The sequence below is a fragment of the Pristiophorus japonicus genome, chromosome 8, assembly GCF_044704955.1.
Source record: "Pristiophorus japonicus isolate sPriJap1 chromosome 8, sPriJap1.hap1, whole genome shotgun sequence".
Lineage (NCBI taxonomy): Eukaryota > Metazoa > Chordata > Chondrichthyes > Pristiophoridae > Pristiophorus > Pristiophorus japonicus.
The window spans coordinates 16,645,924-16,662,822 of NC_091984.1; the positions used below are offsets into that span (position 1 = coordinate 16,645,924).

At 47.1% G+C, this 16,899-nt stretch overlaps 1 protein-coding gene across 1 annotated transcript in view; it reads left to right on the forward strand.

Annotated features, from left to right (window-relative positions):
- The first annotated feature begins 596 nt into the window (after positions 1-596).
- LOC139269106 (vitellogenin-like) overlaps positions 597-16,899 on the forward strand; it is a 114,988-nt gene continuing 98,685 nt past the window's right edge. Inside the window, exons 1-5 of the mRNA XM_070888211.1 lie at positions 597-654; positions 1,478-1,482; positions 4,672-4,821; positions 14,406-14,657; positions 15,584-15,745. Coding sequence (XP_070744312.1) covers positions 597-654; positions 1,478-1,482; positions 4,672-4,821; positions 14,406-14,657; positions 15,584-15,745 — 627 coding nt within the window. The remainder of the gene's footprint in view (positions 655-1,477; positions 1,483-4,671; positions 4,822-14,405; positions 14,658-15,583; positions 15,746-16,899) is intronic.

The following is a 16,899-nucleotide window of genomic DNA, read 5'->3' on the forward strand; positions in this document are numbered from 1 at the left end:
TCTGACCTTGTGATGGAGGGGAAGGTCATTGATGAAGCAGCTAAAGATGATTGGGCCTAGGACACTGCCCTGAGGAACTCCTGCAGCGATGTCCTGGGGCTGAGATGATTGGCCTCCAACAACTACAACCATCTTCCTTTGTGCTAGGTATGACTCCAGCCAGTGGAGAGTCTTTCCCCTGATTCCCATTGACTTCAATTTTAATGAGCTCCTTGATGCCACACTCGGTCAAATGCTGCCTTGATGTCAAGGGCAGCCACCGCACCTCACCCCTCGAATTCAGCTCTTTTGTCCATGTTTAGACCAAGGCTGTAATGAGATTTGGAGCAGAGTGGTCCTGGTTTAACCCAAACTGAGCATCGGTGAGCAGATTATTGGTGTATAAGTGCCGTTTGATAGCACTGTCAACAACATCTTCCATCACTTTGCTGATGATTGAGAGTAGACTGATGGGGCGGTAATTGGCCGGATTGGATTTGCCCTGTTTTTTATGGACAGGACATACCTGGCCAGTTCTCCACATTGTCGGGTACATGCCAGTGTTGTAGCTGTACTGGAACAGAGGCGCAGCTAGTTCTGGAGCACAAGACTTCAGCATGACAGCCGAGATGTTGTCGGCGTCCATAGCCTTTGCTGTATCCAGTACACTCAGCTGTTTCTTTGATGTCACGTGGAGTGAATCAAATTGGCTGAAAACTGGCTTCAGTGATGGTGGGAACTTCAGGAGGAGACCAAGATGGATCATCTTCAAGATGGCACTTCTGGCTGTAGATGGCTGCAAACGCTTCAACTTTGTCCTTTGTATTTGTGTGCTGAGCTCTGCCATCGTTGAGGATAGTGATGTTCATGGAACCTCCTCCTCCCATCAGTTGTTTAATGGTCCACCACCATCCATGACTGGATGTGGCAGGACTGCAGAGCTTTGATCTTATCCTTTGATTGTGGGATCGCTTAGCTCTGTCTATAGCATGCTGCTTCCGTGGTTTAGCATTCATGTAGTGCTGTATTGCAGCTTCCCTGGGTTGACACCTCATTTTTAGTTATGCCCGGTGCTGCTCCTGGCATCTTCTTCTGCACTCTTCATTGAACCAGGGTTGGTCACCTGCATTGATGGTAAAGGTAGAATAAGGGATATGCCAAGCCATGAGGTTACAGATTCTAATGGAATTAAGTTCTGCTGCTTCTGATGGCCCACAGCACCTCATGGATGCCCAGTTTTGAGCTGCTGGATCTGTTCTGAGTTTATCCCATGTAGCATAGTGATAATGCCACACAACACAATGGAGGGTGTTCTCAGTGTGAAGACAGGACTAGCAGTGGTCACTGCTACCAATGCTGTCATGGACAGATGCATCTGCAAAAGGTAGATTGGTGAGGATAAGGTCAAGTAGGTTTTTCCCTCATATTGGTTGTTTCACCACCTGTTGCAGGCCCAGTCTGGCAGCTATGTCTTTCAGGACACAGCCAGCTCGGTCAGTAGTGGTGCTACCGAGCCACTCTTGACGATGGACATTGAAGTCCCCCACCCAGAGTACCTTACTGTGCCCTTGCTACCCTCAGTGCTTCTTCCAAGTAGTGTTCAACATGGAGGAGCACTGATTCATCAGCTGAGGGAGGGCAGCAGGTGGTAATCAGCAGGAGGTTTCCTTGCCCATGTTTGACCTGATGCCATGAGACCTCATGGGGTCCGGAGTCAATGTTGAGGACTCCCAGGGCCACTCCCTCCCGACTGTATACCAATGTGCCGCCACCTCTAGTGGGTCTGTCCTTCCGGTGGGACAGGACATACCCATGGAGGAGTCTGGGACATTGGCTGAAAGGTATGATTCTGTTAGTAAGACTTTGTCAGGCTGTTGCTGAACTAGTCTGTGGGACAGCTGTCCCAATTTTGGCAAAAATCCCCAGATGTTGGTGAGGAGGATTTTGCAGGGTCGACTGGGCTGGGTGTGCTGTTGTCGTGTCCGAAGCCGGTGCCGAGTGTTCTGTCCGGTTTCATTCTTATTATTGTTTCTTGTAGCGGTTCGTTACAACCGAGTGGCTTGCTAGGCCATTTCAGAGGGCAGTTAAGAGTCAACCACATTGCTGTGGGTCTGGAGTCACTTATAGGCCAGACCAGGTAAGGACAGCAGATTTCCATTGATTCATGAACCAGATAGGCTTTTATGACAATCTTGTAGTTTCATGGTTGTCATTACTGACACTAGCTTTTTGTTCCAGATTTACTTAATGAACTGAATTTAAATATTGCAGTTGCTGTGGTGGGATTTGAACTCATGTCTTTGGATCATTAGTCCAGGCCTCTGCATGACTATTCCACTAACATAACCACAATGCTACTGTGCCCACATGGGCACCATTAACATTGCTTTGCAGAGAATCATTTTAGCAGGTCTTTCCTACAAATATTGAATAATTGTGCTCACAAATGGGTTCCCAGCGATGACCAAAAAGCCCAAAACATAAGAAGATATTAAGTTAACTTGTGTCTTTCCCATTTCATCAATCTTCGCTGCTACCAAACTTATTGGTCCCAAAAAATACAGCAAACGTTCCTGTGGATTTGGGAAAGACTTGTGGTGACAGTAATTGGGCCAGGATCCGACTTCATTCAACCCTATTAGCATATCCTTCTATTTCTTTCTCCCTCATGTGTTTATTGAGCTTCCCCTTAAATGCATTTATGCTATTCGTATCAACAACTCATGGTGGTGATGAGTTCCACATTCTCACCACCCTCTGAGTAAAGAAATTTCTCCTTAATGTTGATTTCTCCTGATTTCTCCGATTAGATTTATCAGTGACTATCTTAAATTTATGTCCCTTAGTTCTGGTCTGCCCCTCAACTGAAAACATCTTCTCTACCTTTAACCTTCAAACCTTTTCATAATTGTTCACCCCTCAACCTTCTCTTTTCCACAGAAAAGAGCCTCGAGCCTGTTCAATCTTTCCTGATAGTTATAATCCCCTTAGTTGTGATATTATCCTGGTAAATCATTTTTTGCACTCTCTCCAGTGCTTCTATATCCTTTTTAGAACATGGAGACCAGAACTGTGCACAATACTTCACATGAGGTCTAACCAAGGTTCGATACACTGGTTCTCCACTACATTTGATGATTCCTGCGGAGGCGGGACTGACAGTCATGTATTCACCATCTGACTCATGGGGACGGTTAATTAACAACTCTAACTCCAAGTTACCTTGTGGCACCTATTGCTTATAATCAAGGCTATAAGCTGTGCAAACAAATTCTCTCTCTACATATTACCAATTCAATCATTAGTTTAAATTTTGGATTATGCAACACCCCCCCTCCAAAATGCAACACAGAATTGGCAAATAGCCCTGAGTTGTACCCAAGGAGGCTCATTGTAATTTCCAGTAGATGGAACACAAAAGTGTTATTAAAATACACTATTATACACTCAACCAGTCATTTACAAATGAAACATAAAAAAGTTAGTTTTATAATTTGAATATTAAAGCCAAAATGATAACAGCAAGTTTTTGACATGTGGGGACACTTGTGCAGACTGTGGGTCACCATAACCCATGCAGCATGACAGTGCCAAATTCTAGTGCCAAGTATGGCATAGAGAGATTGCAAATAAACTTTCAAAACAGAAAAGCCTATCTCTCCTCAAAATCATTGCAGTGACACTCATTGAAGATCTTGTTGACTGACCGATTTCTGCTACTCCTCCAAAAATTAGATACTTTTTCCATCACTAGCGCATGGGTCAAAACAATCTGAGCGGAAAATGATTGGTCCCACAATAGGGCGGGCACATGTGGTCACATGTGTTTGAGCATTTGCTATAAAGCGGCCAAGAGAGAGAGACACCAGTTGCATTCGGTATTTATTATGATGAGGAGGATTATTTTTGCACTGGCCTTTGCCCTTGTGGGTAAGTTTACAATGCCTCATCCTTCAGGGCTTGGAGAGGGCGCACAGGAGGTTTACTGGAATGTTATGAGGGACTTCGGTTAAGTGGAGAGACTGGAGAAGCTGGGATCGTTCTCCTTAGAGCAGATAAGGTTAAGGAAATATTTAATAGGGGTGTTCAAAATGTTAAAGGGTTTTAATACAGTAAATGAGGAGAACCCGATTCCACTGGTAGGAGGGTCGATAACCAGAGGACAAAGATTTAACATAATTAGACAAAGACCCAGCGGAGAGATGAGGAGAATTTGTTTTACACAATGAGATATTACAATCTGCAATGCAGTACCTCCAAGGTAGGTGAGAGTAGATTCAAATAGTAACTCTCAACAAGTAATTGAGTACATTTTTGAAAAGGAAAGATTTTCAGGGCTATGGGGAAAGGGCAGGGGGAATGGGATTAATCGGATCGCTCTTTCAAAGAGCCAGCACAGGCACGATGGACTGAGTGGCCTCCTTCTGTGCTGTAAGATTCTATGATCATATTCAGTTTAATTACTTATGTGAATTATTCGAGCAAAAAAAAATTTAAAAATGATTTCATGAACGGTCCACTCTTTCTGATTTTTTTCTTTATTTCCCCTCTCCCAGGGAGCCAACAAGTGCACTATGGTAAGGATTTTTTTTCCTTCTGGATTTCAAATGGCTTAAGAATGCCGTTTTTGTCTGCCGTTATTACTGACCCTGTACATGCTTAAACTATCACTAACTATCATTACTTGCAGAGCCTTTCTTCAGTCACAGTAAGACGTACATTTACCTGTATGAAGGGAGCGTTCTGACCGGCCTTCCAGAAGATGGCTTGGCTAAGGGAGGTCTTAGGATAACCAGCAAAGTGCAAATAAGTTCCATGGGGCAGAAGAACCATCTCCTTAAGGTCAGGAGCAGTTAAGTGATGAAAGAGCAATCGGCTACCATAATTTAAATAGTACCAAAATCAGAGGGCGGGTTTTCCGAGCTCGCTCGCTCCCATGGAAAATCGCAGGCTGCACATGCAATTTCCCGATATGTGCTCCCGAGCCGAGAGCTCCTGTTCTGATCATTTACCCTGAGTTGTTGAATTGAATATAGAAAATTCTTGAAACTTAAAGTAGGCCTGTCAGCATCTGGAAAAAAAAAGAGATAAAACAGGTTAACACTTCAGTTAGCGAAACTTTGCCAGAATTGATCCAAAATGAAAAAATGGGATTGGGGAGAACAGGTAAGGTTACAACTCGTAGATTCTAATTTAGTAACTTTGCTTTAGTCAGTCATATAAGAGGTGGGGGCGGTGCGGGGGTTGTGAGGGGCGATGGGGCTGGGAGAAGGGGGCCAGTCTATCTTCCTTCCCCTTTACAATTCTGAAATTCAAACAGTTAGCCCACCCTTTTCTCATTTCAGATGCTCTCAGACCTGCTGTGTGTTCTCAGAATTTGCCATTCCTACTGATGGTTTCCAGCACATGCAGTTTTATTATTATTATTATTATTAATAATGATATCTCTATTATTTAAATAATACCTAGGTGTGACCATCACAAACGGTTGCCTATTTTATAATGAGTTGCCATATTGTGCTGAACCGAGCCTGAGACTTTCAATGGCCCCTCGGCCGTTGAGCTGCCGAGTGGGATTGGCCGTGCGTTACAGAAAGGGCCCGCTTTTATTTCCGTGGATTTACAGTGGGGATGGAAATGAGGTAGTTTCTGTGACGGGTGATTGATTCTTAACACCAGCTTCAGGCCGAGCAGCACGTTTAAAATCTAGCCCTGTATTGCCACGTGTTGCCATTTCCCCGAATGGCGATTTTACATTTGCCGGTGGCGTTATGCTGACCTTGATAAATCAGTACAATGTGCTTTTAATGGATCATAGAATCCTACAGCACAGAAGGAGGCCATTCGGCCCATCGTGCCTTTGCCGGCTCTTTGTACAAGCTATCCAATTAGTCCCACTCCACCCGTTCTTTCCCCATAGCCCGCATTTTATTCCTTTCAAGTACATATCCAACTCCCTTTTGAAAGTTACCATTGAATCTGTTTCTGCCACTTTTTCAGACAGTGCATTCCAGATCATAACAATTTGCTGCTTAAAAATATTCCCCTCACCTTGTACTCTATGCCTCTATTTGTAAAGTAACAGATCGCGTACGCTTTTCTTAACAGCCTTATTAACTATGCATTTCAACACCTACTTTTCCACTACCAAGCCTCCACCCAACCCCACACCCCACAACCCCCACACCCCACGGCCCGCCCACACCCCACTCCACAACCCCCACAACCCCACACCCCATGCCCTGCCCACACCCCACCCCACAACCCCCACACCCCACACCCCGCCCACACCCCACCCCCACACCCCACGCCCCGCCCACACCCCACCCCACAACCCCCACACCCCACGCCACGCCCACACCCAACCCCACAACCCCCACACCCCACGCCCTGCCCACACCCCACAACCCCCACACCCCATGCCCCGCCCACACCCCACCCCACACAACACACCCCATGCCCCACCCCATCACCCACACCCCATGCCCCACCCCATCACCCACACCCCACACAACACACCCCATGCCCCACCCCATCGTCCACACCCCAAGCCCCACCCCACACCCACCACACCCCATACACCACGCCCCCACGCCCCACACCACCAACCCCCCCCCCAACAACCCATCTCCCACAAGAAATAAATGGACTTGTTACAGAAATCACTGTAAAACACTGCTCTATCACAAACTGGTTATCACAATACACTTTTATTTGATTTTAATGATAAAGACACCACGACCTTAATATCTGACGATGCAGTTATACGGCCCAATACATAAAAGTGGCAATGCAAGTCCAGAATAGCGTGATGTCGGACCCTCAGTGAGACAATCACACCCTTTCGGTTTGGCGTCACCCTGAGTATAACTCCAGTGCACTGTAAAGTGCTCTGACGGACCTTGTGGGCACTTTTATGAGCGTACTGGGATAATCATTTGTTCTGGCCCATTTCCAGGTGCATTAACTGATGGCGCGATTACAGCACACCCCCCGTCAACCAGGAGGCCCAAGGCTCAGCTGGAATTGGGCCTCAGGCCACCTTGTAACAATAGTGAGGGCCTGCCATGCCTCCAGAGGCAGATTTCCAACATACCGGGATACAATTTGGCACACTTGCCACACCGGCAGAGGCCCTCAGGCAAGTTCTGTGGAGGGGACGAGAACAGGACGGCAGTGGGGGAAGCTAGTACAGGCCAGCAGCAGCCTATAATAGCACTGATAGCATAGATTAGTGAAAACAAACGTAGGTCCCTTGCAGTCAGATTCAGGTGAACTTATAATGGGGATCAAAGAAATGGTGGACCAGTTAAACAAATACTTTGGTTCTGTCTTCATGAAGGAAGACACAAATAACCTTCCGGAAATACTAGGGGACCGAGGGTCTCGTGAGAAGGAGAAACTGAAGGAAATCCTTATTAGGCAGGAAATGGTGTTAGGGAAATTGATGAGATTGAAGGCCGATAAATCCCCGGGTCCTGATAGTCTGCATCCCAGAGTACTTAAGGAAGTAGCCCTAGAAATAGTGGATGCATTGGTGATCATTTTCCAACAGTCTATCGGCTCTGGATCGGTTCCTATGGACTGGAGGGTAGCTAATGTAACACCACTTTTTAAGAAGGGAGGGAGAGAGAAGGCGGGTAATTATAGACTGGTTAGCCTGACATCAGTGGTGGGGAAAATTTTGGAATCAATTATTAAAGATGAAATAGCAGCACATTTGGAAAGCAGTGACGGGATCGGTCTAAATCAGCATGGATTTATGAAAGGGAAATCATGCTTGACAAATCTTCTGGAATTTTTTGAGGATGTAACTGGTAGAGTGGACAAGGGAGAACTAGTGGATATGGTGTATTTGGACTTTAAAAGGCTTTTGACAAGGTCCCACACAAGAGATTGATGTGCAAAATTAAAGCACATGGTATTTGGGGGTAATGTACTGCTGTGGATAGAGAACTGGTTGGCAGACAGGAAGCAGAGAGTCAGGATAAATGGGTCCTTTTCAGAATGGCAGACAGTGACTAGTTGGGTACTGTAGGGCTCAGTGCTGGGACACCAACTCTTTACAATATACATTAATGATTTGGATGAGGGAATATCTCCAAATTTGCAGATGACACTAAGCTGCGTGACAGTGTGAGCTGTTAGGAGGATGCTAAAAGGCTGCAAGGGGACTTGGACAGGTTAGCTGAGTGGGAAAAAGCATGGCAGATGCAGTATAATGTGGATCAATGTGAGGTGATCCACTTTGGTGGCAAAAACACGAAGGCAGAATATTATCTGAATGGCGGCAGATTAGGAAAAGGGGAGGTGCAGCGAGACCTGGGTGTTATGGTACATCAGTCATTGAAAGTTGGCATGCAGGTACAGCAGGCGGTGAAGAAGGCAAATGGTATGTTGGCCTTCATAGCTAGGGGATTTGAGTATAGGAGCAGCGAGTCTTACTGCAGTTGTACAGGGCCTTTGTGAGATCTCACCTGGAATATTGTGTTCAATTTTGGTCTCCTAATCTGAGGAAGGACATTCTTGCTATTGAGGGAGTGCAGCGAAGGTTCACCAGACTGATTCCCAGGATGGCAGGACTGACATATGAGGAGAGACTGGATCGACTGGGCCTGTATTCACTGGAGTTTAGAAGGATGAGAGGGGATCTCATAGAAACATATAAAATTCTGACGGGACTGGACAGGTTAGATGCAGGAAGAGTCATGTATCTCACACTACTGTACATAACTGTATCTTACCATGCTATACATGACTGTAACTAGAGATGACCTGTAACTACAAGCTTACCTTACCACCAGGGGTGCACATGTAGGAGACACTGGATACCTGACCCAGTCAGGTATATAAGGACAGGTCTCAGGCAAGTGTGGCATTCGAGAGCTGTGTAATAAAGGTGCAGGTCATGAGTGACCTTGACTTCAGTATGTGCCTCGTCTGTATCTGTGCTGCAGGGACAGGACTTCACAGTGGCGACGAGTTACAGGATTAACTCGTAATCCACAGAATGGCGACCAACGGCTCAGATGAAAAATACAATGCTGGAGATAATTGGGAAGACTTTATAGAAATGCTCCAGCAAAGCTTTGTAACCAAAGACTGGTTAGGCGACGATAAGGCAGACAAGAGAAGAGCCCATCTCTTGACCAGCTATGGCTCGAAAACATATGCCTTAATGAAGGACCTACTGGCACCCGAGAAACCAGCAAGCAAGTCGTTTGAAGAGTTGAGCACACTGGTAAGAGACCACCTGAAGCCAGCGAGCAGCCTACACATGGGCAGACACAGGTTCTACAACTACAGACGCTGTGTGGGCCAGAGCATACCCGACTTCGTGGCAGAACTTCGGAGGTTGGCTAGCTTATGTGAGTTCTCCGATGAACTAAGGAGAGAAGTACTGAGAGACTTTTTTATTGAAGGAATAGGCCACGCAGACATATTCCGAAAGCTCATAGAGACCAAGAACCTGACCCGAGAGGCAGCAGCACTGCTTGCACAGACTTTCCTGGCAGGAGAAGAAGAGACGAGGTTGATCTACACTGCGGGTACGACAACTAACGAAACATCGGAACAAGGGGTTCACAGCGTGAAACAAGCCGCTACCCCCACACACAGACAAAGACAGGAGAGCAGGCCCTCAACAGCAGGCAGTGGTGCCAGAAGCCATCAAGGGCCACATGAATGGCCGTTCACACCTCATCAACCCACAATGCGAGCAATCAACTACAAACTGAGAGAAGCTCAAGAGAGATCAGCCAGACGCAGCTCATCCTTTGGAAACAATGGAAGCGGTCTGTGCTGGAGATGTGGGGGAAGGCACTCATCAAGGGGGTATTGATTTCAGTATGCTGTTTGCAGAAACTGCGACGATACAGGGCATCTGGCCCACATGTGCAGAAAAACGGCAGCTCGGCTGGTATACGAATCGGAAGGGTCGGAAAGCGGACCAGAAGACGGTGAGAACAGTACCCGGGACACCGATGTACAGCGGGTCAACACAATCAATGGCCACTGCTTCTACAACAAGACGCCTTCAATAATGATGAGGGTCCTACTCAATGGGATGCCCGTCAACATGGAGCTGGATATGGGAGCGAGTCAATCTCTCATGAGCGCTCAACAATTTGAACAGCTGTGGCCGCACAAAAGAGGCAGACCAAAACTCACAAGGGTCGACACCAAACTAAGGACCTATACCAAAGAAATCGTCCCAGTCCTCGGCAGCGCCATGCTCTCTGTCACACACAAAGGGACAGTGAACCGACTTCCCCTGTGGATTGGTCCCGGAGATCTCCCAGTATTGTTGGGGAGAAGCTGGCTGGCAAAACTAAATTGGAAATGGGATGATGCTCACGCCATGGCGTCAGAGGAACGGACCGCCTGCTCAACAGTTCTAAGTCGATTTGAACATCTCCTTCAGCCAGGTGTGGGCACCTTCAAAGGGGCTAAAGTTAAAATCTACATCACACAGGATGCTGGACCGGTCCATCACAATGCTAGAGCTGTGCCCTATGTGATGAGGTAAAAGATTGAACATGAACTGGACCGGCTTCTGCGGTAAGGCATTATCTCACCCATGGAATTTAGCGACTGGGCAAGTCCCATCATCCCAGTCATGAAGCCTGATGGATTTGTACGAATCTGTGGGGAGTACAAATCTACCATAAACAGAGTCTCCCTACAGGACCAATACCCGCTGCCCAGAGCGGAAGACTTATTTGCCACATTGGCTGGAGGTAAACTTTTCTCGAAACTAGACCTCACATCTGCGTATATGACGCAAGAACTGACCGAAGAATCGAAGCTACTCACCACCATCAACACACATCGAGGCCTTTTCATGTTCAATCGATGCCCATTCGGCATCAGGTCGGCAGCTGCTATATTCCAGCGCAACATGGAGAGTCTGCTCAAGTCCATCCCGGGGACGGTCATATTTCAAGACGACATACTTATCACGGGCAGGGACACCGACTCCCATCTCCACTATTTGGAGGAAGTACTAAAGCGGTTGGACCGGGTAGGCCTAAGTGTTAAGAAATCCAAGTGCCTGTTTCTCGGGCCCAAGGTTGAATTTTTGGGCAGAAGGATTGCCGCTGATGGAATCCGCCCAACAGAATCCAAAACAGAAGCAATTCGCCTGGCACCCAGGCCCCGGAATGTCTCAGAACTGCGCGCCTTTCTCAGGCTACTCAATTACTTTGGGAACTTTATGCAGAACTTGAGCACGCTGCTGGAGCCTCTCCAAGTGCTACTCAGAAAGGGGTGCGATTGGTTTTGGGGGGACGCCCAGGAATGCGCCTTCAATAAGGGACGCAACCTTCTGTGTTCCAATGGTGTTTTGGCTTTCTTTGATCCAGGTAAAAAGTTAGTTCTTACATGTGATGCATCAGCGTATGGGATCGGGTGCATTTTACAACATGTCAATAGTGCGGGTAAATTACAACCCATAGCTTATGCCTCCAGGTCACTTTCGCGGGCAGAGCGCAGGTACAGAATGGTGGAGAAGGAGGCGCTCGCGTGCGTGTATGGTGTCAAAAAGATGCACCAATACCTTTTCGGGGCCAAGTTCGCATTAGAAACTGACCACAAGCCCCTCACGTCCCGACTATCCGAGAGCAAGGCAATAAACGGCAATGCCTCGGCGCGCATTCAACGGTGGGCACTCATGCTGGCGTCTTATGATTACACCATAAGGCACAGACCAGGCACAGACAACTGTGCCGACGTGCTTAGCAGGCTACCCCTGGCGACCACGGAAGGGTCTGACGAACAGGACTGTGAGATAGTCATGGCAATCAATGCCTTTGAGTCCACAGGTTCACCCACGACAGCTCACCAAATCAGAGCCTGGACGACCAGCGACCCCATGTTATCCGTAGTAAAAAGATGTGTCCTAACCGGTGACTGGGCAGAGGCTCGCGATGCCTGCCCCGAGAAGATTAAACCTTTCAATAGGCACATGCATGAGCTGTCACTACAAGCAGACTGCCTGATATGGGGCAGCCGAGTAGTTATGCCCTTGCGAGGCAGAGAGGCGTTTGTCCGGGAGCTCCAGCGCGAGCACCTGGTGTTTGTTCTCATGAAGGCCATAGCCAGATCCCACGTCTGGTGGCCTGGCATTGATGCGGACTTGGAGCTCTGCGTCCGACGGTGCACCATTTGTGCCCAACTCAGTAATGCCCCCAGGGAGGCTCCACTGAACCCCTGGCCCTGGCCCTGGCCCACCAAACCGTGGTCGCGGGTGCATGTAGACTATGCGGGCCAATTCATGGGTAAAATGTTCCTTGTAGTTGTAGATGCATTTTCTAAGTGGATCGAATGCACCATTTTAAACTCGAGCACAACCTCCACCATGTTCGCAACGCACGGCATTCCTGACATATTGGTCAGTGATAATGGTCCGTGCTTCACCAGCGCAGAATTCCAAGATTTTATAAGTGACCACGGCATAAATCACGTTAAGACGGCACTGTTCAAGCCGGCCTCCAACGGCACGGTGGAGCGAGCAGTGCAGATCATTAAACAAGGCAGCTCAAAATCCAAGGTCCCACGTTGCAGGGCCGTCTGTCGCGACTGCTGCTGGCATACAGATCTCGTCTGCATTCATTGACTGGAGTTCCCCCCACGCAACTATTAATGAAACGGACCTTAAAGACAAGGCTCTCACTAATCCTCCCAGACATGCTTGAAATCGTTGAGGCAAAGCGCCGTAAACTAACCGAGTACCATGACCGAAATTCAAGGGGGAGGGGGAATGAGGTAGGGGACAAAGTGTTTGTGCTAAACTATGGCAGGGGTCCTAAATAGCTTGCAGGGACAGTAACAGGCAAGGAAGGAAAAAAATGGACAATGGCCAAACCTGCCGGAGACATGTAGACCAAGTCAAAAGTAGATTTACCAACAACACTGCTGAACCAGAGGCAGACTACAATGTGGAACTCACACCACACCTGGTAGACAGACAGAGGGAACAACCTGAGGAAAGGACAATCCCAATAGACAGCCCAGGTGAGACACCAACAATCATACTGAATGAAACAGACAGCCCAGGCGAGATACCAGCAATCACACTGAAAGATAAACAGGCACCAAGGCAAACAACTGAACCACAACTAAGACGCTCCACGCGAGAGCGTAGACCACCTGAGAGACTGAACCTATAAAGACAATAAGACCTTGGGGGAGGGTGATGTCATGTATCTCACACTACTGTATATAACTGTATCTTACCATGCTATACATGACTGTAACTAGAGATGACCTGTAACCACAAGCTTACCTTACCACCAGGGGTGCACTTGCAGGAGACACTGGATACCTGTGCCAGACAGGTATATAAGGACAGGTCTCAGGCAAGTGTGGCATTCGAGAGCTGTGTAATAAAGGTGCAGGTCCTGAGTGACCTTGACTTCAGTATGTGCCTCGTGTGAATCTGCACTGCAGGGACAGGACTTTACAGGAAGAATGTTCACGATGTTGGGAAAGTCCAGAACCAAGGGACATAGTCTAAGGATAAGGGATAAGCCATTTAGGATTGAGATGAGGAGATACTTCTTCACTCAGAGAGTTGTTAATCTGTGGAATTCCCTACTGCAGAGAGTTGTTGATGCCAGTTCATTGGATTTTTTCAAGGGGGAGTTAGATATGGCCGTTTTGGTTAAAGGGATCAAGGGGTATGGAGAGAAAACAAGAAAGGGATACTGAGGTGAACAATCAGCCATGATCTTATTGAATGGTAGTGCAGGCTCGAAGGGCCGAATGACCTATTCCTACACCTATTTTCTATGTTTCTATGTTGGCCCAAGAGGAGCAATCCTGCTCTACCCGGCTCCACGGTGAAGTAAATTTTTAAATAAATCCTACCTGTTTTTGGTTAGGCCCCATTAAACAGTTGGAAGTCCTGGTGGAGCAGACCCGGTGCCCAATTTCTCGACACCTTAGGTCCTTTAACAGGCGCTAGGCCCCTCATTAACATATGCAATAGGCTTAACTGCCTGTTTAAGGTGGCCACCCAGGACGCCTGAATATCGTCTGAGGCCAATACGACAACGGACGTATTTCGGGTGTCCTTGAGGCACAGGAAATAGCACATTTAAATTGGTACTTTTTGCCCCCTCTATTTTCCACCTGGAAAACAGACACAATGAGGACCAATTTCTCCCCTGCTGAGTCTTTAATGTTTGATGAAGAGTTCAATTTGCAGCCAGGCAACTATAACAGGGGTCCTGCTGGCTGCAAATCACGGAGCCATGAATAAAACTCACAGTGTTACATACAGTTAGTTTCTTCACCTATGATGGTGACAATTTATAATTATTAGGCAGTGAAAGAACAGTAACTCCTAAAAAGGTAGATCAATGCTCTTCAAAAGCACATAACGTTTTTTTTAAATTCTTGTTATTTGCTTTTCCATCTTCAAGCTTATCTCACCTCAAATTCAAGAGTACAGCGGGATTTCGCCCGACGATCAATTTATTCCAGCTCGGAAGCTGACTCGGAAGCTGAGCGCGCAACTGAGCAAACCGATAAAGTTTGAATACAGCCATGGCAGAGTTGGAAACATTTACGCCTCTCCAGGCATATCCGAAAATATCCTAAACATCTACAGAGGCATCCTGAACATCCTGCAGATCAGTATTAAAAAGTCGCAGAATATTTATGAGTTGCAAGAGGTATATATTTTTTTTATTACATTCATTCTCGAGCTGTGAGTGTCGTGAACAAGGCCAGCACTTATTGCCACCCTCTAGTTGCCCTTGAGAAGGTGGTGGTGAGCCGCCTTCTTGAACCCCTGCAGTCCTAGTAGTGAAGATGCTCCCACAGTGCCATTAGGTAGGAACTTGCAGGATTTTGACCCAGCGACGATGAAGGAACAGCGATATATATTTCCAAGTCAGGATGGTGTGGGACTTGGAGAGGAGCTTGGAGGTGATAGTGTTCCCATGAGCCTGCTGCCCTCGTATTTCTAGGTGGTAAAGGTCGCGGGTTTGGGAGGTGCTGTCGAAGAAGTCTTGGCGAGTTGCTACAGTACAACTTGTAGATGGTACACACTGCAGTCACGGTGCGCCGGTGGTGGAGGGAGTGAATGTTTTAGGTGGTGGTTGGGCTGCTGAATAAGCAGACTGCTTTGTCCTGGATGGTGTCGAGCCTCTTGAGTGTTGTTGGAGCTGCACTCATCCAGGCAATTCCATCACACTCCTGGCTTGTTCCTTAAAGGTGGAGGAAAGGCTTTTGGGAGTCAGGAGGTGAGTCACTCACCACGGATTATGCAGCCTCTGACTGACTCCAGTCACCATTGAGCAGGTAGTGGTGAGCTGCCTTCTTGAACTGTTACAATCTGTGTTGTGAAGGTACTCCTACTGTGCTGTTAGGGAGGGAGTTCATGGATTTTGATCCAGCGACGATGAAGGAACAGCCATAGATTTCCAATTCAGGATGGTGTACGACTTGGAGGGGGACATGGAGGTGATGGTGTTTCCACATTGCCCTTCTAGGTGGTGGAGTTTCCAGATTATGGAATCCGTAATGTGAGAGTGTTGCCGCTAGTTTTCCTACATTGTATTGTACGTGCACTGATCAAGTCTGTTGTTATGCCTAGAATGGGGTGGAAGGCATCTGTCACGCGAGCTACGTAATTCAAGAGGACAAGAGGGCCGGAGTCATCACTGTCACAAAATCGAAGGATCTAAATAACTGTCAGGAGAAAATCTCCGAGACCAAGGGTGCTGCTCATACCCAGCTGTGTGAAACCTGCCAACTGGTAAATGCACACATTATCTTTTGGGAGATGCTTAGTCTAAAAAAAATAACGAAGAAGCAGAGAAATCAGACGTCAGCCATGGTGGCTCAGTGATTAGCACTCTCACCTTCTGAGTCAGGAGGTTGTGACTCAAAGTCCCACCCCAGAGACATGAGCACATAATCTAGGTTGGCATTTCCACGTAGTATTCGGGGAGTGCTGCCCTGGAGGTTCCGTATTTTAGATGAGACGTTAAACCAAGGCCCTGGTCTGCCCTATCATGTGGCTGTAAAAGATCCCACGATACTATTTTGAAAAAGAGCATGGACGTTCTCATCGGCATCCTGGCCAATGTGTTTCCTTCTCCCAACATCACTAAATCAGATTATCTGGATATTATCTCATTGCTGTTTGCGGGAGCTTGCTGTGCACAAATTGGAAGCCACAATTCCTTCATTACAACAGTGACTACACTCCAAAAGTCCTTCATTGTCTGAAATGTGCTTTGGGACGTCCTGAGGTGGTGAAAGGTGCTATTTAAATGCAAGTCCTTTCTTTCTTTACTATTTCAATGAAGAGAGCAGTCTTCCAATAAAATAGTGGGCAGAGAAAGGTCACACAAACGTGGTAAGCATTTGTACACTAATATCACGTAACGTCATCTCTGGGTTGAAGTGAATGTATAAGGATTGAACACTGGCCTCATATGTGGAGAGGCTTTTTTTTAATATCTGTTTCATGCTCCCTGACATGTACCATGGAGAAGTTTTGTCAGCTCCAGCATCTCTCTCCCTCACTCGCTCTGTTGCAGACTATCCAGTCTTTCTACTTTATTGGTATTGCTATGGTCAGTGCTACCTCTTTTTACTCTCTTGTTCTCTTTCTTCATCACATTAGAGGGATGATTTGATCTACGTAACACATCGTAAGACGCTATTCAAAGAAGAGCGGAGAGTTTTCCCAGTGTCCTGGTTAACATTCAACCCTCAACCAGCACCACCAAAAAACAGATGATCTGGTCATTCACCTCATTGCTGTTTGTGTACAAATTGGCTGGCCCTGTTTCCCTGCATTACAACAGTGACTACACTTCAAAAGTAATTAATTAACCTTAAAGTGCTGTTGGAAGTCCTGAGATTGTGAAAAGCACAATAAAAATGGAAATCTTTCTTTGA